Source organism: Bufo gargarizans, chromosome 4 (genome assembly GCF_014858855.1).
Source record: "Bufo gargarizans isolate SCDJY-AF-19 chromosome 4, ASM1485885v1, whole genome shotgun sequence".
In the NCBI taxonomy this organism is placed as follows: domain Eukaryota; kingdom Metazoa; phylum Chordata; class Amphibia; order Anura; family Bufonidae; genus Bufo; species Bufo gargarizans.
This window is the reverse complement of record NC_058083.1, coordinates 5,946,088-5,969,891: the sequence shown is the minus strand read 5'-3', so window position 1 is coordinate 5,969,891 and position 23,804 is coordinate 5,946,088. Positions and strand designations below refer to the sequence as shown.

The following is a 23,804-nucleotide window of genomic DNA, read 5'->3' as shown; positions in this document are numbered from 1 at the left end:
ATAATGCTGCCAATAACAGTGCAAAATAATACTAGGCGGTTTTTATTTGCTCCTGTTGCCCAGTTTGCAACCCCCTAAATCCAACCCTAATTGTAAAACACTACGGTGGCCTGGACACTGGTGAGTGCATGTAGCCGACACCAGATGCACAAAAGACCACAGTAGTAACCAAGGGGCAATTATATGTTTTCTGAGAAAAGGGTTCTTATTAATTATTTTATGTTTTCATTTTCAAACAGGAGATGGAAATGGGTAAAGAAAGAGATAGGAGGCAGCTGTCTTGTAAGTATTTCCATCTTCGAAGTCCTGCAGTGTAGAATGAATCAATTAAAAGGAATTGTCCATGTTTAACAACCCCCTTTAAGAAACCAGGTCCGAGACAGACAAGGTTGGGGGTCGAGTACCTTGGATACTTTTGGGAAAATGAAGCTTGAAAGGGTCCATCTATTCAATTTGGGCTTGTGGATATCATATGGATAGTAGGGTTCGCCCTGCCTCAGACCCCTCGTATAAGCCAGAATGGAAAGTTTCTATATTTGCAGATGACACTAAGCTTTGTAGTACTGTACAGTCTATGGAAGATGTCCATAAACTATGAGCTGACTTGATTGGGCATCAACTTTGCAAATGAGGTTCAATGTGGATAAATGTAAAGTTCTGCATCTTGGTAGTAACAATCTCCGTGCTTCATACACTCACCTAAAGAATTATTAGGAATATCTGTTCTATTTGTCATTAATGCGATTATCTTGTCAACCAATCACATGGCAGTTGCTTCATTGCATGTAGGGTTGTGGTCCTGGTCAAGACAATCTCCTGAAACTGAATGTCAGAATGGGAAAGAAAGGTGGGCTACAACAGCAGAAGACCCCACCGGGTACCACTCATCTCTACTACAAATAGGAAAAAAAGGGCTGCAATTTGCACGAGCTCACCAAAATTGGACTGTTGAAGACTGGAAAAATGTTGCCTGGTCTGATGAGTCTCGATTTCTGTTGAGACATTCAAATGGTAGAGTCCGAATTTGGCGTAAACAGAATGAGAACATGTATCCATCATGCCTTGTTACCACTGTGCAGGCTGGTGGTGGTGTAATGGTGTGGGGGATGTTTTCTGGGCACACTTTAGGCCCCTTAGTGCCAATTGGCCATCGTTTAAATGCCATAGGCTACCTGAGCATTGTTTCTGACCATGTCCATCCCTTCATGACCACCATGTACCCATCCTCTGATGGCTACTTCCAGCAGGATAATGCACCATGTCACAAAGCTCAAATCATTTCAAATTGGTTTCTTGAACATGACAATGAGTTCACTGTACTAAAATGGCCCCACAGTCACCAGATCTCAACCCAATAGAGCATCTTTGGGATGTGGTGGAACGGGAGCTTCGTGCCCTGGATGTGCATCACTCAAATCTCCATCAACTGCAAGATGCTATCCTATCAATATGGGCCAACATTTCTAAAGAATGCTATCAGCACCTTGTTGAATCAATGCCACGTAGAATTAAGGCAGTTCTGAAGGCAAAAGGGGGTCCAACACCGTATTAGTATGGTGTTCCTAATAATTCTTTAGGTGAGTGTATGTCCTAGATCTGTGATGGCTAACCTCCGGCACTCCAGCTGTGGTGAAACTACGACTCCCAGTATGCTCCATTTATTTCTAGAGTTCTGAGAACAGCAAAGTAAGTGTGCATCTTGGGAGTTGTAGTTTTACTACAGCTGGAGTTCCAGAGGTTAGCCATCACAGATCTAGGGGATGCAACACTGGGAGAGTCACTTATAGAGAAGGACTTGGGTGTCCTTGTAGATGACTTTTCATATAGTAGCCAATGACTACCACATTTATCACCACTACTGTACATTTATTGCTAAGAATTGTGCGCTGTAATTCAGGTGAAAGCAATATATGCATTAACCCCCTAACAGGCCCCTTAAAATTGGAAAAACCCTCCCAAAAATGTCACTTTTTCATTGCAGATTTTTAATGTGTGTCTGCATTAAATCTTGTTGGCGCACAACTCAGGCGACACAAATGCATTTTTAACCCCTTGGTAACATAATTAATTTTAGTCTTAAGGACCAATAATATTTTCCCTCTTTGTGTTCCAACAGTCATAACTTTTAAATTTTTTCTTCTATATTTTTTTTAGTTGTAGGTTTTTTGAGGTGTATATATAGTGTATTAAATAACTTTTATTATTTTCTTTTTAGGGTGAAAGAAAAAAAAACAGCAATTTTTACATTATTTTATGAATCTTTTTTTTACAACGTTCACTGTGTGATAAAAATAACATAATTTTATTATGTGGGTCTGTACAGTGATGATAATGATGCCACATTGCTATATATTTTTACTATTTTTCCTTTCCTCCTGTCAGCCCTGCAACTGCACCCTCCTCCTCCATACTGACAGGTTTGTATTGTTTGAAAGCTGACATTCCACCAATACCAGGATGACAGCAATATCTTCACTACATGGGAAGATATCACTGTTAGAATTTAGGATGCAGTGAATGCAGCTGAAAGTGAAAGTAAAACCAGGTTTTACATGCAATTATTCCCAACTCGATTTCTAACAGTGATATCTCCTCTGTTGCTTGGACTAATGCTGGTCTTGTATAAAAGCCTGGAATGTCAGCTTTCAAACATGACAAGTTACAGCTTCTAGCTTCTACCACTGAGGAGATATCAGCATCTAAAGCAGCCCCCCCCCCCCCCCTCCACTTCTGCCTGAGCTCAGCTCTTACTCTGTTAAGTACTCTTCCCACAGCAGAACAGTTAGGTGGTTAAATGTGTTGGCCCATCTCATACATTGGGGACAAATCGTTTGGATATGCTCCCAATGTCTGATCAGTGCAGGTCCTTCCTCTGGGACCCACACCTATCTCTAGAACAAAGCTCCCAAAGTGAACAAGAGCGCACCACGCATACGCAGCTGCCCTCCATCCATCTCTATGGGAGGGCCAAAAATAGCAGAACGCCGTTTCATAGAAGCGAATGGAGTGGCGTGCTCAGCTAATTTCAGCACTTCATGTAAATGAATAGAGGGCAGCCGTGCATGTGCTGTCTGATTTTCTTTTCTTTGCAGGCTCCATTTTAGAGTTAGGTGTGGATCCCAGAGGTGAGACCTGCACTGATCAGACATTGGGAGCATATCCTAACAATGAGCCCCCAATGAATGAGATAGGCAAACCCCTTTAACACCTGAATGCATAATGCCATACATGTGCGGCATTATGTGAAAGGGCTTTTATAGAGCGGGCTTCTGTGCTGAGCCCGCTCCATACACGTCAGGTACCAGCTGTATAATACAGCAGACACCCAGCCTGCAATGAACGGGATTGGTGATGATGACAAGAGTGGTCATTAAACCCCTCAGATGCCACATTCAATAGCAATCGCGGCATCTGTAGAGTTAGGCAGAGAGAGGCGGCTCCTTTTGCCTTCCAATCGGAGCCCCTGCAGTGAAATTGCGAGGGCCTGATCGGTTACCATGATAGCCTGCTGAAGGTTTCCAGGCCTGTCATGGTAAACTGCCTGCAAAGCTGTGCGCAAGGCATGGCTCAGCAGGCGAAGCAATAGAATCTCTATAAACCGTAATAGCTCTCTATTATGGTAAATGAGACAAAGGGTCAAAAGATCCCAGGTTCTAGCCCTCTAAGGGGGCTAAAAGTTATTAAGTAGAATTTTTTTTTTACATTTAAATATATAATATATATATTAAAATATATACACACAATAAAAAAAAAACATAACAGGTATCGTTGCACCCGATAATGTCTTAACTATTAAGACATTAAAATATTTTTCCTCCTAATGCCATAAGAGCATCTGTCAGCAGGACAAACCCTATTAACCAGGTACACTGCCAGGTAGGGTTCCTAGAGCTGACTATAATGATACCTGTGTTGTGAAAATCGGTTGCAGCATACCTCAGGAAAAAAAGACTTTTATTTGTTACACGAACCAGTGCTTCAGTGCACTCAGTGGCGGGGCCTAGACCCTTGGTGCATCTCAGCTTTCCAGTGCTGGGCACTCCCTTCAGTGCACTGAAGCCCTGATTTGTGTAAGGAATAAAAGTCTTTTTTGTCTCTGGATTTTAGCAACTGATTTAAACAATACAGGTAATTTTACCAGGAAGCTGCTCTTTAACCTCTTAAGGACACAGGGCGTACATGTACGCCCTGTGTATTTTTGATCACCGCCGCGCAGCGGGCGGTGATCGGAACCCCCGTGCCTGCTCTAATCATTGAGCAGGCACTTGGGGCAAATGCGCCGGGGGGTCCTGTGACCCCCCCATGTATGCGATCGCAGAACACCGCAGGTCAATTCAGACCTGCGGTTTTCTGCATTTCCGGGTTATTCGGGTCTCTGAAGACCCGATAACCCGGAACAGGATGGTGATGGTGACATCACCTCTCAGGATCGCCTTTGATTGGTCTGTGGGCGAGCCGGCGGGAGATTCAAAAGATCCAGGCGCTCCTCTCCTCCTCCTTTTGTGTTCCGGAGCCGGAGGAGAGAGGAGCTGCCTGCACGTGTCGTCCATCGGTGCCAGCATCACCCGATCTGTGCCCCCCAGGACCCGATCTGTGCCCCAGCACCCCCCATCTGAACTTCAGGTACATAGGGAAAGCATAGGGAAAGTTTGGGTTAGGCAGGAAAAAAAAGGGAAAGTTAGTTTGTAAAACTTTTATTGCATCACCCTAAGTTAGGGTGTCTGGGGTCCACAGCACAGTGACCCTAGGCCCCCCAGGGGTACTGCCGCTTGCCCCCCCCCAACTTTTTTGGGGTGCAGTTTTTTTTTTTTGTGTACGCTGACTGTGGCCGGCACTCTAAGCGTCCGGCCACTGTTAGCGCATCGCTCACCCCAGAATTAATTTTTCCACATTTTTTGCCCTTTTTTTTAATTTTATTTTATTTTTTCTGTTAGTTTTAGGGTGAGTTCGTAAACACCCGTGCCCCCACACACACGCACACCAAATAAAGATTTATACACACGCAGACACACACTCCCCTATGGCCCGCCGGACATTCTCGGCCGAGGAGGCATACGCCCAGCTTGCCTCCGACTCCAAAAGTCCAAAAGTCCCAGTGAGGACGAGGATTACCCATCATTCCTGTTGTCATCCGCGTCCTCCTAATCATCTAGCGATGATGATGAGCCCCCAAGGCGGCGGAGACGCCACCAGGCGGAGCAAGGGGACCGCCATGTTAGGGACCCTGTGGCCCACACTAGTACGAGCAGCTCTGGGGCTCGTACTGGTTTCCAGGCCCGCCAGTTAAATACACCGAAGCACCCTGCCGGTGAACTAGTCTGGTGTAGCCCAGAGCGATACGAGCCCGTGATTCCTGATTTTGTAGGCCAATCAGGAATCCAGATTTCCACAGTGGGCTACACTGAATATGACTTTTTTTTTTCTTTTTTTTCAGTGACCCACTGGTAAATCTGATGGTGGAGCAGACGAATCTGTACGCCCAACAGTTCGTTGCTCAACACCCGGGCTCCTTTTTGGCCAGGCCCGGTGGCTGGACGCCGGTCAGTGCAGCCGAAATGAGGACATTTTGGGGCCTCGTGCTGCATATGGGCCTGGTCAAGAAACCCAGTGTCAGGCATTACTGGAGTGGGGACGTCCTCTACCAGACCCCACTTTACAGTACGGCCATGACACGCTCTCGGTTTGAGACCATCCGGAAATGTCTGCATTATTCCGATAATGCAGCATGTCCCCCCAAGGTGATCCTGCCTATGACCGTCTGTATAAGATACGGCCGGTCATCGATCACTTTGGGGCCAAATTCATGGAGGCCTATGTACCTGGAAGGGAGGTCGCGGTTGTATGAGTCTCTGATTGCGTTCAAGGGGAGACTCATTTTCCGCCAGTATGTGCCCTCCAAGCGGGCGAGGTATGGCGTGAAGCTATACAAAATTTGTGAGAGTACCTCAGGGTACACTTACAAATTTTGTGTATACGAGGGGCGAGATTCCCGGATTCAACCCCCAGAATGTCCCCCCACTCTGGGTGTTACCGGGAAACTTGTGTGGGACCTTATGTACCCACTGCTGGATAAGGGTTACCACCTTTACGTGGATAACTTTTATACCAGTATCCCCTTGTTCCAGTCCCTTGCCGCCAGATCAACGTCCGCTTGTGGGACCGTGCGGAAAAATCAACGCGGCCTCCCTGCCCACCCCCTCCAGGTACCTATCCCCAGGGATGATACCCGTGCCCTTACCACTGGAAACCTGTTGCTGGTCAGGTATAAGGACAAGAGGGATGTCCTTATGCTGTCCACAATTCATGGTAACGGCATCACCCCTGTCCCTGTGCGAGGTACCGCGGCGACGGTCCTCAAGTCCGATTGTATCGTCGACTACAATCGGTATATGGGAGGAGTTGATCTCTCTGATCAAGTCCTCAAGCCATATAACGCCATGCGCAAAACCCGGGCATGGTACAAAAAAGTTGCGGTCTACTTGGTGCAGGTTGCCATGTAAAACTCTTTTGTACTATCCCGAAGCGCTGGCAGCACAGGGACATTCCTCCAGTTCTATGAAGCAGTCCTCAAGGCCCTGATCTTTTCGGACCGGGAAAGAGCAGGCCGGAGTACCTCGGGAACTGGAGGCGCCCAGATCGTCCCTGGCCAACACTTTCCAGGTGTGGTCCCCCATACTGGAAAGAAGGGACGAACCCCAAAAAAGTGCAGAGTGTGTCACAGGAGGGGGATACGGAAGGACACCACTACTCAGTGCGACACGTGCGCCGATCATCCGGGCCTCTGCATTGACGGTTGCTTCAGGGAGTACCACCCTTCCATGGAGTACTAAATTTATATCCTAATTTAGCACTGACATCGGATAAAAAAAACTGGTTCTCAGACTTGAGACACCTAAAAAAACTAAAATAATTTATTAAAAGTGGACATATTAGGTATCGCCGCGTCGGTAATAATCTCCTCTATAAAAATACCCCATGACCTAACCCCCCAGATTAACACGGTCCAGAAAAAAAATAAAAAGGTGCAAAAAATGATTTTTTTTGTCACCTTACATAATAAAAAGTTTAATAGCAAGCGATCAAAAAGTCATATAGCCCCCCAAATAGTTCCAATAAAACCGTCGTCTCATCCCGCAAAAAATGAGCCCCCACATAAGATAATCGGATAAAAAAATATAAATAAATGACTCTTAGACTTTAGAGATATAAAAAAAAAATTGGGGTATCAAAAAGGATAATATAGTCTAAAACCTAAATAAATGTAAAAAAAGTAGACTTATTAGGTATCGCCGCGTCCGTAAGAATCTCCTCTATAAAAATACCTCATGACCCAACCCGCCAGATTAACACGGTCCAAAAATTTTTTTGTCACCTTACATAACAAAAAGTTTAAAAGCAAGCGATCAAAATGTCATATAGCCCCCAAAATAGTGCCAATAAAACCGTCAGCTAATCCCGCAAAAAATTAGCCCCCACATAAGATAATTGGATAACAAAAAATTTGACTTTAGACACTTAGACTTTAGAGATACCCAAAAAAAAATTGGTATCAAAAAGGATAATATAGTCAAAAACCTAAATAATTGACTTATTAGGTATTGTCGCGTCCGTAAGAATCTCCTCTATAAAAATATCCCATGACCTAACCCCCCAGATTTACACGGTTAAAAAAAAAAAGGTACCAAAACCGCTATTTTTGGCACTTTTCCATTTCAATACGTTTTTTCCGGTAACAAAACAAGGGTTAACAACCAAACAAAAGTTAAAATGTATTACTCTGATACTGCAGTTTACAGAAACGCCACATTTGTGGTCGTAAACTGCTGTATCAGTAAAAGGGAGGCCGCAAAAGGAAAGGACCGACATGGTTTCTGGAAGCCGATTTTGATGGCCTTTTTTATTAACCCTTTAGGTGTTCCTCAACAGTTAATGGCAAATGGAGATGGAATTTCAGAATTTAAATTTTTGGTAACCTTGCCTCACAAAAATGTAATATAGAGACACCAAAAATCATATTTACCCTAAAAATAGTCCCCTAAAAAATGCCACCTTATCCCGTAGTTTCCAAAATGGGGTCACTTTTAGGGAGTTTCTACTCCAGGGGTGCATCAGGGGGGTTGAAACAGGACACGGTGTAAATAAACCGGTCCATAAAAATCAGCCCTCCAAAAACCAAACGGCACACCTTTCCCTCTACGCCCCGCTGTGTGGCCGTACAGTAGTTTACGGCCACATATTGGGTGTTTCTGTAAACGGCAGAATCAGGGCAATAAAGATACAGTCTTGTTTGGCTGTTAACCCTTGCTTTGTTAGTAGAAAAAATGGGTTAAAATGGAAAATTAGGCAAAAATTTTTTTTTTTCTAATTTCATCCTCATTTGCCAATAACTCTTGTGCAACACCTATAGGGTTAACGACGTATGTAAAATCAGTTTTGAATACCTTGAGGGGTGCAGTTTCTTAGATGGGATCACTTTTAGGGAGTTTTTACCCTAGGGGTGCATCAGGGGGGCTTCAAATGGGACATGGTGTAAATAAACCGGTCCATAAAAATCAGCCTTCCAAAAATTAAACGGCGCACCTTTCACTCTACGCCCCGCTGTGTGGCCGTACAGTAGTTTACGGCCACATATTGGGTGTTTCTGTAAACGGCAGAGTCAGGGCAATAAAGATACAGTCTTGTTTGGCTGTTAACCCTTGCTTTGTTAGTGGAAAAAATGGGTTAAAATGGAAAATTAGACAAAAAAATGAAATTCTCAAATTTCACCCCCATTTGCCAATAACTCTTGTGCAACACCTAAAGGGTTAACAACGTATGTAAAATCAGTTTTGAATACCTTGAGGGGTGTAGTTTCTTAGATGGGGTCATTTTTGGGTGGTTTCTATTATGTAAGCCTCGCAATGTGACTTCAGACCTGAACTGGTCCCTAAAAATTGAGTTTTTGTAAATTTCTGAAAAAAGCCTTGTAACATCCCCCAGAAATAAAATATCATTCCCAAAATAATTCAAACATGAAGTAGACATATGGGGAATGCAAAATCATCACAATTTTGTGGGGTATTACTATGTATTACAGAAGTAGAGAAAATGAAACTTTGAAATTTTCTAATTTTTCCCAATTTTTGGTAAATTAGGTATTTTTTGGGGCAAAAAATAATAATATTTTTTACTTCATTTTGCCAGTGTCATGGAGTACAATATGTGACGAAAAAACAATCTCATAATGGCCTGGATAAGTCAAAGCGTTTTAAAGTTATCAGCACTTAAAGTGACACTGGTCAGATTTGCAAAAAATGGCCTGGTCCTTAAGGTGAAATAAGGCTGTGTCCCTATGGGGTTAAATCTACACCCAGTTGCCAATATGAACGTTTTATGTTTCTTGCAGCCGGACAGAGTGTATATGAGTATGTGTATTATACGGACTTCATTTTGGAAGGATGTGGCAGTGCCGAGGCTGAAGCTTATTTAAGTAGCCCAATATCCTACACATTACCCATCAGTTCCACCTTAAGTGTGACCCTGGTGCAATTCAACATCACAACAGGTGAGACTTTTATACGTTTTCTGTAATGAACAGTTGGCCATTGGTCGGGCATTGTGGGCATCCTGGTGACCACCTGCATCCATCATATGTTCAGCACTGAAGCATGCTGGGTAACTTCACCGATGTAAAACAGACTTAGGGGTCATTCACACGAACGTGGTTTGGTTCCGCATCTGAGCCACATTTTTTTTGCGGGTCGGATGCGAACCCATTCACTTCAATGGGGCCACAAAAGACGCGGACATCACTCTGTCCGCATCCATTGATCCATTCCGTGGGGCCGCAATAAAGAATAGAACATGTCCTATTCTTGTCCATTTTGTGGACAAGAATAGTCATTTCTATTTTTGGCGGCCCGTTCTGTAAATTGCGGAACGAACACGAGCGGCATCCATGTTTTGTGGATAAGGAATTTGCGGACCGCAAAACACGGAGCGGTCGCGTGCATGAGCCTTTAGGCTAGATTTACACCTCCGGTATGAAACTCCGGCATGGCTGTTCCGGCAGACAAGCAGTGAATCAGTCGGACACAAACTGCAGCATGCAGAGGTTTGGTCCGGCCGGTTCTCTGCTTGTCTGACAGAAAGTGTACGGATCTCCGCCGGACACCATTATACTTGGGATGGATCCGGTGAAGTCTGCCGAAATTCACACCGGAGGAAGTGTAAAAGTAGCTTTAGTTGCCCATAGCAACCAATCAGATTGCACCTTTCATCTCTTAAAGCTCCTTTGTAAAATGAAAGGTGGAATCTGATTGGTTTTTTTTTACACCAGTTTTGATAAATCTCCCCCCACTGACTTAGGGTCGGTTCCAACTGGTCAGCATATGGAGTCCACAGACACAATGGACATAAGTGGTCAGGTTCAAATCATAACTAAATGGAGCCTAAACCATACTGACCAACTTTTAAAAATAATTTTCAGAGAAAATTGAAATTTTAAAACTCTGCCCACATGTAAGACTACGCCACCCAGCAATCAATGTGAGTTCATTAACAGCATCATCAGAGTGACCCCATAAACAGTGCCAGCAGAATCCCCCCCATTACAGCTCCTCCTGTTTCACACCGTCAGCCTCTGGCCCTGAAGTCTCGCGCCTGCACATTGGCTTTAGTGACCGGCGCAGGCACAGTACAGTACTGAAGAGCCCCACCTGAAAATGCTATGAACCACTGATAACACCTCCCCTGTGTGCAATTATCTATTACTGACAGCTATCTCTGTATACACACTTACACAGGGAATGCTATTACTCATTGATAATACCTCCCCTGTGTACAGCTAGCAGTGACCGACAGCTATCTCTGTATACACACTTACACACAGAATGCTATAAATCACTGATATCACCTCCCTTGTATACAACTATCAGTGATTGACAGCTATCTCTGTATACACACTTACACAGAGAACACTATCAGTCACTGATAACACCTCCCTGTGTACAACAATCAGAGACTGATAGCTATCTATGTATACATACTTTCACAGAGAATACTGTCAATCACTGATAACACCTCCCCTGTGTACAACTATCAGTGATTGACAGCTATCTCTGTATACACACTTACACAGAGAACACTATCAGTCACTGATAACACCTCCCCTGTGTACAACTATCTGAGACTGACAGCTATCTCTGTATACACACTTACACAGCGAATGCTATTACTCATTGATAATACCTCCCCTGTGTACAGCTAGCAGTGACCGACAGCTATCTCTGTATACACACTTACACAGCGAATGCTATTACTCATTGATAATACCTCCCCTGTGTACAGCTAGCAGTGACCGACAGCTATCTCTGTATACACACTTACACACAGAATGTTATCAATCACTGATAACACCTCCCTTGTATACTATACAACTATCAGTGATTGACAGCTATCTCTGTATACACACTTACACACAGAATGTTATCAATCACTGATAACACCTCCCTTGTATACTATACAACTATCAGTGATTGACAGCTATCTCTGTATACACACTTACACACAGAATGCTATCAGTCACTGATAATGCCTCCCTGTGTACAACAATCAGAGACTGATAGCTATCTCTGTATACACACTTACACACAGAATGCTATCAGTCACTGATAATGCCTCCCTGTGTACAACAATCAGAGACTGATAGCTATCTCTGTATACACACTTACACAAAGAATGCTATCAATCACTGATAACATCTCTTCCATGTACAACTATCAGAGACTGACAGCTAACTCTGTATACACACTTACACAGAGAATGCTATCAATCACTGATAACACCTCCCTGGTGAATAATAAAATCAGAAATGGCAGAGATTAAAATGTGTAAATTACATATTTTAGTTAATCGTTTCCCACTATATCTGCAATGGCCAGGATAGGGGTTGTTAAAGTTCTGTATTTGTCGTGACGCCAATTGCAGCGTGCGCAGGGTACTACCCGAGGGCCCTTCCAAGGAGTTATAACGCACGTCCCAGATTAGGAATGCCAGAGTGGTGTGATGACCTATTACGTCTCTATAGGGTGGTGATAATTGTGTCAACGGTGTCTTTTACCTGGGTACGGCTGGACTCCTGGCTCCTGGCTCACTTGCAATAAATGTGAGTGTAGTGATAGTAGGAGTAATAGAGGAATTTTGCAAGTTACTGAAGATAACTTGTATCCAAGCAATATGCAGCTTTGGTCTGTGGTCCCAGCAGGTTTTAGCAATGATTGGCAGGAAATGAATGCTTCTGCTTTAAACTTGGAGCTTGCAGAAGAAGTCGTCTGCTTGGTAGCTCTGTAATTGTGACAGGAATTAATCTTCAGCACTTTTCTATAACTTCTGCTTTGTGGGGACAGACTAGCTGAGGAGGAATGGCTTCTCCTAGGTCTCTGGACTTATCTCTTAGATGGTTTCTCAAGGGATGCTTTCTTCCTGGAACTCTGGAGGTTGTCTGTAGTTTTCTGCTTATTCATCCAGCTGAGGCTGAAGGTGCTCAGACTGGGAATATGACTGAGACTGAGACTTGGTCCTTGCTGTCTTCCCTATACAGGGGGAAACTCAACTGGCTCTAAATGGTTTTTCCCTCACTTGCTGCAGGAAGATGGAATCCTCCACTTCTCTTCAGCAGGGGGGCAGAATAGAACAGGATCGTTCCACTCTGAACTGCCATAACATTAAAACTATCTCTACCAATGATGCTGCCACCTGCTGGTATACCAGGAAAATAACTTGAACAATTGCATTTAACATAGGTTTATGCACATTTGTGGAGGACATAAGCAAAATCACATCAGATGACAGTATAAAAGCTCTTAGAAGATAGTAGTGGGGTAGAGGCGTGCAGTAACACAACTCTGGGGTGTTACATATCTAATATATAAAGCTGAGTGTATGTGTGTGTGTGCACTATAGGAATCTGCTCCGTCGCATTTACAATCACAAAATTTGGCACACAGGTACATCAGGTGTCCGGGAAGGTTTTAGACCTGGTCTCAGCTCTCTAGCACGTACCGTTCCTGAGATATTCCCCCCAAAAAATGCATTAGCCAATAGAATCCTGGTCACATGACCCTTATCAGCCAATAGAAGCTCGCAGGCCCTTTGTCTCCACATACACACAGTTTTACACCAGGTTTACAACCCAGCAATTTTTCTTCACTGCAGTAGATTAGCGTTAAAGGGGCAGGGTGCTGTTAAGGGAGCGTAGTGCTGTGCAGATCACAGTCAAGGGGGCAGGTAGGGTGGCCATTCAGGCCACCCTCAAAAGACAGACTTAAAAACCCCACCCCCAGGTCCCGTTAAGCCATGCCCCCAATCCAGTTAGGTCACACTCCCTCCCACTCTACAGCCGATGGGGATTGAAAAAATGAAGGTAAAAATCAACTTCTGTCAGCTGCAGGAGTTGGACGGAGGGTGACTTTCTCCCTGCAGCTCACACTCAGACAGCACAGTGCTGCTGTCTGAGAGCGTGCTGTTCAAAAGTACATCCCTGTGTCCATCCAGGCCCTGTGCTGGATGGAGGACAGGGAGTCTGAAGGCCGAACTGTTCGGCCTAAAACCGGACCTCTGGCCACCCTAGGGGCAGGCTGCTGTGGAGGTCACAGTTCAGGGGGCATCTAGGGTGGGGCAGGCTGCTGTGGAGGTCACAGTTAAGGGGACGAACCGCTATGGACTTCAGTGTTAAGGGGCAGATTGCTGTAGAGGCCACTGATAAGGGAGCGTGGTGTTGTGGAAATAACTGTTAAAGAGACAGAGTACTGTGGAGGTTACTAATAAAGGGGCAGCCGCTGTGGAGGTCACTGTTAAAGAGGTGGGCCACTGTGGAGGTCACTGTTAAGGGGGCAGAATGCTGTGGAGGTCACTGTTAAAGGGGCAGGCACTGTGGAGGTCTCTGTTAAGGGGGCAGGAAATGGTGGAGGTCACAGTTAAGGGGACGGTCCGCTATGGAGGTCAGTGTTAAAGGGTTGGGGTGCTGTAGAGGCCACTGTTAACGGGGTGGGGTGTTGTGGAGGTCTCATTTTAAGGAAATGGAGCTCTGTGGAGGTCACTGTTAAGGGGGCAGGTTATTGTGGAAATCACTGTTAAGGAGACGGGGTACTGTGGAGGTCACTGTTAAAGGGGAGGACACTGTGGCTGTTACTGTTTAGGGGGCAGACCGCTGTGGAGGTCACTGTTAAGGGGGCAGGGTACTGTAGATGTCACTGTTATAGTGGATACTGTCGATATCTTTTAACGACACACACAAACATTAAATTAAATAGATGAAATATACCCGTGCAAAGCCGTGTCCTTTAACTAGTAAATACACACACATACAGTACAGACCAAAAGTTTGGACACACCTTTTCATTCAAAGAGTTTTCTTTATTTTCATGACTATGAAAATTGTAGATTCACACTGAAGGCATCAAAACTATGAATTAACACATGTGGAATTATATACATAACAAAAAAGTGTGAAACAACTGAAAATATGTCATATTCTAGGTTCTTCAAAGTAGCCACCTTTTGCTTTGATTACTGCTTTGCACACTCTTGGCATTCTCTTGATGAGCTTCAAGAGGTAGTCACCTGAAATGGCTTTCCAACAGTCTTGAAGGAGTTCCCAGAGATGCTTAGCACTTGTTGGCCCTTTTGCCTTCACTCTGTGGTCCAGCTCACCCCAAACCATCTCGATTACGTTCAGGTCCGGTGACTGTGGAGGCCAGGTCATCTGGCGCAGCACCCCATCACTCTCCTTCATGGTCAAATAGCCCTTACACAGCCTGGAGGTGTGTTTGGGGTCATTGTCCTGTTGAAAAATAAATGATGGTCCAACTAAACGCAAACCAGATGGAATAGCATGCAGCTGCAAGATGCTGTGGTAGCCATGCTGGTTCAGTATGCCTTCAATTTTGAATAAATCCCCAACAGTGTCACCAGCAAAGCACCCCCACACCATCACACCTCCTCCTCCATGCTTCACGTGGGAACCAGGCATGTAGAGTCCATTCGTTCACCTTTTCTGCATCGCACAAAGACACGGTGGTTGGAACCAAAGATCTCAAATTTGGACTCATCAGACCAAAGCACAGATTTCCACTGGTATAATGTCCATTCCTTGTGTTCTGTAGCCCAAACAAGTCTCTTCTGCTTGTTGCCTGTCCTTAGCAGTGGTTTCCTAGCAGATAGTCTACCATGAAGGCCTGATTCACACAGTCTCCTCTTAACAGTTGTTCTAGAGATGTGTCTGCTGCTAGAACTCTGTGTGGCATTGACCTGGTCTCTAATCTGAGCTGCTGTTAACCTGCGATTTCTGAGGCTGGTGACTCGGATGAACTTATCCTCCGCAGCAGAGGTGACTCTTGGTCTTCCTTTCCTGGGGCGGTCCGCATGTGAGACAGTTTCTTTGTAGCGCTTGATGGTTTTTGTGACTGCACTTGGGGACACTTTCAAAGTTTTCCCAATTTTTCGGACTGACTGACCTTCATTTCTTAAAGTAATGATGGCCACTCGTTTTTCTTTACTTAGCTGCTTTTTTCTTGCCATAATACAAATTCTAACAGTCTATTCAGTAGGACTATCAGCTGTGTATCCACCTGACTTCTCCACAACGCAACTGATGGTCCCAACCCCATTTATAAGGCAAGAAATCCCACTTATTAAACCTGACAGGGCACACCTGTGAAGTGAAAACCATTTCAGGTGACTAACTCTTGAAGCTCATCAAGAGAATGCCAAGAGTGTGCAAAGCAGTAATCAAAGCAAAAGGTGGCTACTTTGAAGAACCTAGAATATGACATATTTTCAGTTGTTTCACACTTCTTTGTTATGTATATAATTCCACATGTGTTAATTCATAGTTTTGATGCCTTCAGTGTGAATCTACAATTTTCATAGTCATGAAAATAAAGAAAACTCTTTGAATGAGAAGGTGTGTCCAAACTTTTGGTCTGTACTGTATATATATATATTGTAAAGGGGGAATATTAATCACCAATATTATGCGAATATCAATAATTAATATTCCTAAATAGGAGGAGCCGTCTAGTGAAGACTCCGCCTATTTATACCTTTATATAACAATAAACACAATACTTTCGCTATGCTTTACACTAATCACTTACTAACTCGCTACCGCTAACAAATACACGCTACACAAAGGGGTACAAATATAACGGTATTTATTAACACTAAGCACGCAATACACTAACAATACACAGCACTACAAATATACAATCCTAAACTACACTACACGTTCCCAATTCCACCCACAAACTAACTATACAATACACACATACAAGTAACATTAACAACCCACCCGCCTAGCTCTATACTGTCCCTACGGGGTTACAAGAGGGTAAAACACGATACAGTTTGTTTGCAGAGCAGAAGCATGCTCTACAGCGCAGCAGTGCAGGGGTTATTCCAGGGGCAAGGGTTATCAGGGCACACAGGGAGCAGTAGGGGGTATGAGGGGGGGGGGGTTAACCAGGGGATCAGGGGTGTAGGAGAAGGGTTAGGTGAGGGGGGATAGGGGTTATCAGGGGACTGGCAGTGAGGGGGTTATCTGCCCGGGTACAGGGTGTGCAGCAGGCACACAGCAGGGAGATAGGGGATGATAAGGTGGGTATGGGGGTCAGGGAATAAGGGGGTGATACTCATGCTCGTTCTTCTAGGGTGATCCTCGCCAGCCAGGGGGCCGCTCTGTACAGAGCGCCGAACGCGCTCTCCTCTGGGGGGGCGGCAGGGATCTTCTCCTGAGCGCAGGATGCGCTCTCCCATCAGTTGGAGGGGGGTCAGGTCGGGCGTCCAGTTAAGCGCAGGATGCGCTCCTATCAGGTGGGGGTCCGGTCCTCACTTCTGAGCGCAGGACGCGCTCTCCTCATGTGGGGGCCCAGACCCTAACCTTTCTTCTTGAGTGCCGGGCCGCCGGATATTTAAACCCAGCCGCCCGCACTCCCGCGCTGCGCCGCCCACCAGGGGGCGCGCGTGCGTCCCCATCATCCACGTGGGCCGGCGCAGTGATATGACGTCACTGCGCCGGCCCGCACATCGGGGACGCGCTGCAGACAGGCGGGAGATCCTTTGATCTCCCGCCTGTAGCTCTCAGCATTCCGGACATCGCAATGGTAATTGCGATGCCGGAATGCACATAATAGAGGGAGCGGAGGTGTCTCCTCTCTCTCTATCATGTTTAATTATCTCCAGCAGGGCTGCAGATAATTAGAACAAAAGGATTCAAATTCATTAGAATTTGAATCCTTTTGAGGTCACCAGAATGACCGGACCTTATCCGGTCATCCTGGCGCCTTTACTCAGAATACATCAATGTGAATGCTTGGGCCACATTCACATTGATGCATCTGGGTCCATGTAGGGGGGGGGGTTTATATGGTATGATACAGGGGGCATTATATGATATATATATATATATATATATATATATCTTAAGGGGGCACATACATATATATCAGGGAGCACAAGCCCCTACAATATAAGGGGGCACATATTTCCCACAGGGGCCACCATGAGCCCCTGGGGATCATCATGGGCAGATGTGCGCAGATGCTGGGCACATCTGCGCACATCATCCCATGGTGCGTTGGTAATGTATGCATATATACCATACATGCCCGCACGTGTTTGCGGGCATGCATGGACATATATGCATCCGTCTCAACCCTTCCTCAACATATATATATATATATATATATATATATACACACACAGTCATGGCCGTAAATGTTGGCACCCCTTATTCCCTTTGTGTGTATTGGAACTAAACCAAAAAAGGGAAGAAAAAAAGCAAGTTGGACATAATGTCACACCCTTTCACAATTGTGGATAAATAAGATTGTTTCAAGCATGTGATGCTCTTTTAAACTCACCTGGGGCAAGTAACAGGTGTGGGCAATATAAAAATCAAACATGAATTCAGATAAAAAGGAGAGAAGTTCACTAAGTCTTTGCATTGTGTGTCTGTGTGCGCCACACTAAGCATGGACAACAGAAAGAGAAGAGAACTGTGTGAGGACTTAAAAACAAAAAATTGTGGAAAAATATCAACAATCTCCAGAGATCTAGATTTGCCTTTGTCCACAGTGCGCAACATTATCAAGAAGTTTGCAACCCATATCACTGTAGCTAATCTCCCTGGGCGTGGACGGAAGAGAAAAATTGATGAAAGGTGTTAACGCAGGATAGTCCGGATGGTGGATAAGTAGCCCCAAACAACCGCCACTAAAGGTACAGCCGCACACTAAAGCTAGAGTCGCAGATTGCTGACGTCATCCAAAGCGCCGACTCGGAACCCCAGACGACCAGGTCACGTGGGACGCCACGCTTGGCCGGCACGGCCACCTGGAAAACTGATGCTGCAGTCAGATAACAAAGAGGGGTGAGTCCGAGAATCTACAGCGGCAAGTAACCGTAAGTAACTGGGAGGACAATACATCTTTGTTCGCTCATCATACCGGACCAACAGTGCCCCAGTGGAGCTATTACGATATAGTCCCAAGGGGCTTAAGTTCCTATTTACTCAGTGATACGGGTCATTTAAGCCATCGATCCGGACTGATAATAATATTCGTTCCAATTGAATACAACCCATGTCCAGGGCTCCCAAATTATGCATATAGCTCTGTGAAGGTGATATAACACCACAACTGAAATTGGGACATTATTCTCAAAAAGTTTGTGCTACGAACTTATATGCACGGCACTGAACAGGCTGCTATATATTATTAACCACCAGTGGGAATTGGTTTATGAATTGCTTTATTGCTGTATATCACATATATATATATAGGTATATTTTTTGATGTATGTTTTATATGTATCTTAGGGGTTTGTTTTTATAATATTAAATTACTATTGTATCATCCATTAGTGGTTTCCTCTTGTGAGTGCCCCCTCATTTTATATATAGTACATTTTCTTCTGTGGATCCTGAGGGTAGGACCAGAGGGTGAGCACCTATCCATACGTAATACGGGTGAGCCGCTGTATTCTATTTTATCCTATTTAGAAAGAGAAGAGAACTGTCTGAGGACTTAAAAACCCAAAATTGTGGAAAAATATCAACAATCTCCAGAGATCTAGATTTGCCTTTGTCCACAGTGCGCAACATTATCAAGAAGTTTGCAACCCATATCACTGTAGCTTATCTCCCTGGGCGTGGACGGAAGAGAAAAATTGATGAAAGGTGTTAACGCAGGATAGTCCGGATGGTGGATAAGTAGCCCCAAACAAGTTCCAAAGATATTCAAGCTGTCCTGCAGGCTGTCAGCGCAAACTATCCATCAACATTTAAATGAAATGAAATGCTATGGCAGGAGACCCAGGAGGACCCCACTGCTGACACAGCGACATAAAAAAGCAAGACTACATTTTGCAAAAATGAACTTGAACAAGTAAGCCAAAATCCTTCTGGGAAAACATCTTGTGGACAGATGAGACCAAGATAGAGCTTTTTGGTAAAGCACATCATTCTACTGCTTACCGAAAAAGGAATGAGGCCTACAAAGAAAAGAACACAGTACATACAGTGAAATAGGGTGAAGGTTTATTCATGTTTTGGGGTTGTTTTGCTGCCTCAGGCACTGGGTGCCTTGAATGTGTGCAAGGCATCATGAAATCTGAGGATTACCAACGGATTTTAGGTCGCACTGTAGAGCCCAGTGTCAGAAAGCTGGGTTTGCGTCCGAGATCTTGGGTCTTCCAGCAGGACAATAACCCCAATCATACGTCAAAAAGCACCCAGAAATGGGTGGCAACGAAGCGCTGAAGAGTTCTGAAGTGGCCAGCAATGAGTCCAGATCTAAATCCCATTGAACACCTGTGGAGAGATCCTAAAATTGCTGTTGGGGAAAGGCGCCCTTCCAATAAGAGAGACCTGGAGCAGTTTGCTAAGGAAGAGTGGTCCAAAATTCCGGTTGAGAGGTGTCAGAAGCTTATTGATGGTTATAGGAAGCGACTGATTTCAGTTTTTTTTTCCAAAGGGGGTGCAACCAAATATTAAGTTAAGGGTGCCAATAATTTTGTCCAGCCCATTTTTGGAGTTTGGTGTGACATTATGTCCAATTTGCTTTTTTTCCTTTCTTTTTTTGGTTTTGTTCCAATACACACAAAGGGAATAAACGTGTATAGCAAAACATGTGTTACTGCAATACTTTTCTGTGAGAAATACTTCATTTTCTTAAAGAATTTAAGGGGTGCCAACAATTACAGCCATGACTGTGTATAACAAAGGTAGAAGGGTGTGGGCAGCACAGCTATCTGTAGAGTACGGTCGGAGTGCCAGCGGCTGTGGGGGCGATCCACCTCCAATGCATAAAAATAGAAAAATTCCACAGCACATCCAAGTAGTAAAAGGTAGAAAAACGGCTTTATTCACCAGACACGCAACGTTTCGATCCGCTTACTGGGATCTTTCTCAAGCAGTGACAAAGTGGGCAGTGCATTGTGCATATTTATACAGCTTGACATCATTGAGTAATTAACAAGTCAAATACATTCATCAAGATTAATAAATTCAAAATAATAATATAAACGATAATGTCAATATATTTATACAATCACATCCTATAGCAAGCTTAAATGTGATAATGTGGCATCATTCCTTCTTTCTAAAATTCAACATAAGCATAAAAATAAAACATGATACACTAATTGTGATAATGAACACATGTGTAGGTCTTCTTAATAACCTAAAGTGTACAGGTGTACCTTCAGTAAGATGATGAGACGGGTCCCAGAAGTGTGCGATGGAGCCGATACACGTGGATCCCGGCGTGCCCTTAGTTACAATGCGCATGTCACAGGACCTTTCCAAACCTCCCGGTCACATGATCGCGCGTTGATCCGATCATTAAAGTGCGCATGTCCAAGGACCTTGGAACATATGATCGTAACATGTGATCGCGCATCCGATCATGTGATCAGGTATATCACGTCACGGGAAGCAGTGCAGAATTCTAAGAGTTCTACAACTTTATGAAGACATCAGGGGGCATGATCCCATATCGGGTTCACATACTTTTTCTTGCAACTGTGTATATATATATATATATATAGATAGATAAAAGAAAAACCACAGGCGGCACCACCCTTCGGATATATGGGTGCAAAGTCCAAGGTCGGCAGCAGGTGCTTACCCAGTAATGAAGGTACAAAAATTGGACTGCACTCCAAACAATTCGTGAAAAAAATCTGTGTTTATTCACCCATCTATGGCAAAGCGACGTTTCGGCTCCAACTGAGCCTTTCTCAGGCTTGAGAAAGGCTCAGTTGGAGCCGAAACGTCGCTTTGCCATAGATGGGTGAATAAACACAGATTTTTTTCACGAATTGTTTGGAGTGCAGTCCAATTTTTGTACCTAGATAGATAGATAGATAGATAGATACACATACACACACACACACGTATATATATCTGCTCTTCCTGCTCTTTAACATGCTGCCTGCAGATTGCACTCCATTTCATGGTGATGGGTCTTCTTTAAAGGGAGTCTTTCACCTAATCTGAGCGTTTTAGACCGCTCAGATCAGGTTATAGACTCTTTAACCCTCATTACGATCATACCCGTCTCTTATGTGTCCCTCGCCCAGATAACGAAAATAATACTTTTTAAACTTATGCAAATTACCTTCTGAAGTTGCCCAGGGGCGGCGTTACTGGGCAATGTGCCCAGAAAAACACACCTCCAGCCGGCGGACGTCACGAGCGGCACCAGAGGACGGCGGGCTGGGAACTGGCCCGCACCTGCGCACTGCTCTGCCCATTATGGGCAGAGGAACATCCTTTCATATTGCGCATGCGCCGGCCGGCTGTCTTTAGTTGGCCGGCGCATGCGCAATATGAAAAGCTGTTCATCTGCCCATAATGGGCAGAGCAGTGCGCAGGTGCGGGCCAGTTCCCAGCCCGCCGTCCTCTGGTGCCGCTCGTGACGTCCGCCGGCTGGAGGTGTGTTTTTCTGGGCACATCGCCCAGTAACGCCGCCCCTGGGCACCTTCAGAAGGTAATTTGCATAAGTTTAAAAAGTATTATTTTCATTATCTGAGCGAGGGACACATAAGAGACGGGTATGATCGTAATGAGGGTTAAAGAGTCTATAACCTGATCTGAGCGGTCTAAAACGCTCAGATTAGGTGAAAGACTCCCTTTAAGGCAGGTGGTATAAAACACAGGGCAATATCAATTCTTGTGTGACTGACATGAGGCATAGGGTATAGTTGATGTAATAGTCATTTCAAAGGTATTTTATATGTAAAAGTTGTAGGATGGTGCAGTAGGTCCAAACAGTGAATCTCCAGTGATACGATTTTCTCTTTTTCCAGAGTGTAATGTGACTGATACAGGGAAGATGTGTATCTGTAAGGACGGCTACAAATGGAACATCACTGCGTGCTACACTTACCGTCCTTGCAGCAATTCCTCTTCTTTTTGTTCCTGTCTGTTTATTCCCAATGACAATATTCCCTATTGTGAAAGTCCTCCAAACATTTCTGACCATATAGGTAAGCCACTATGACTATACACTGCACAGCTACCATCAGGCCGTAGAAACAGTACGATGCTTTTTGTTTAAAGGGTTAATGGCCGTTATTATAGACATTAGAGCCATTAGCTGTTCTAGATTCTGCAATTTTGAAGGGGGGTAGACTATTGTACAATTTGACTATTAAACACTAATGGGGGTAGACATAGACCACTGAAGGTCCCTGTTCAAAATCAGTGTGTAGATCCCCTTCCACAAGCATACCTGTAACTTAGGCTACTTTCACACTAGCGTTAATATTTTCCGGTATTAAGATCCGTCATAGGGTCTCAATACTGGGAACCAAAATGCTTCCGTTTTGTCCCCATTCATTGTCAATGGGAACAAAACGTAACTGAACAGAACGGAGTGCTCCGAAATGCATTCTGTTCCGTTCTCATACCGGAGGGCAAACCACAATGGGAACGGATCAGTTTTCTCTGACACAATAGAAAATGGATCCGTCCTTCATTCATGACAGATCTGTCTTGGCAATGTTAAATATAATACAACTGGATCCGTTCATAACGGATGCAGATTGTTGTACTATTAGTAACAGAAGCGTTTTTGCTGAACCCTGCTGGATCCAGCAAAAACGCTAGTGTGAAAGTAGCCTTACACTTTCTCATTATAATAAAAAATAATAATGACTGTAAAAAAAAAAGCAAAACAGCTAGATACAGGGAGTTCCTCTGTAGAAATGCGTAACACCAATGGAAATCTAGGGTAGTGAAAGGGTTAATGGTAATGGTAACATCCCATTTAACTGAGGGCAGAGAATGGGGTTTATGGTTTCTTTCCAGGTGGTCGAGAGCAGCGATGCTCAACCTTCGGCCCTCCAGCTGTTGTAAAACTACAACTCCCACCATGCCTTGCTGTAGGCTGATAACTGTAGGCTGTTCAGGCATGCTGGGAGTTGTAGTTTTGCAACAGCTGGTGGGCCGCAGGCTGAGCATGCCTGGTCTAGAGCAATAAAAAAAATTACGGTAAAATCCAGAGTGGTCTGGGACAGTTAATACATTATTAATAACAACCCTGGTGGTCTAGGGTAGTAAAGCAGTTAATAACCTCTCTGGTGGACTAGGGCAGTAAAGGGGTTAAGAGGGGTTTCCATGGGAAAAAAGGGGAAAATAGAAAATAAACCATACTCATCCTCACCGATCCTGTATAGCTGCTGTTCTGACACTGCCCCCTATTGCGTTTTGCTTAGTGGTCCCACCTCAACACACTGCAAACCCCAGGAAATGCTCACTC

At 44.5% G+C, this 23,804-nt stretch overlaps 1 protein-coding gene across 1 annotated transcript in view; it reads left to right on the top strand.

The window, feature by feature from the left end:
- Positions 1 to 23,804, top strand: part of LOC122934055 (adhesion G-protein coupled receptor F3-like) — a 39,188-nt gene that overhangs the window by 651 nt on the left and 14,733 nt on the right. Inside the window, exons 2-5 of the mRNA XM_044289202.1 lie at positions 240 to 282; positions 3,093 to 3,125; positions 9,386 to 9,544; positions 22,351 to 22,530. Coding sequence (XP_044145137.1) covers positions 240 to 282; positions 3,093 to 3,125; positions 9,386 to 9,544; positions 22,351 to 22,530 — 415 coding nt within the window. The remainder of the gene's footprint in view (positions 1 to 239; positions 283 to 3,092; positions 3,126 to 9,385; positions 9,545 to 22,350; positions 22,531 to 23,804) is intronic.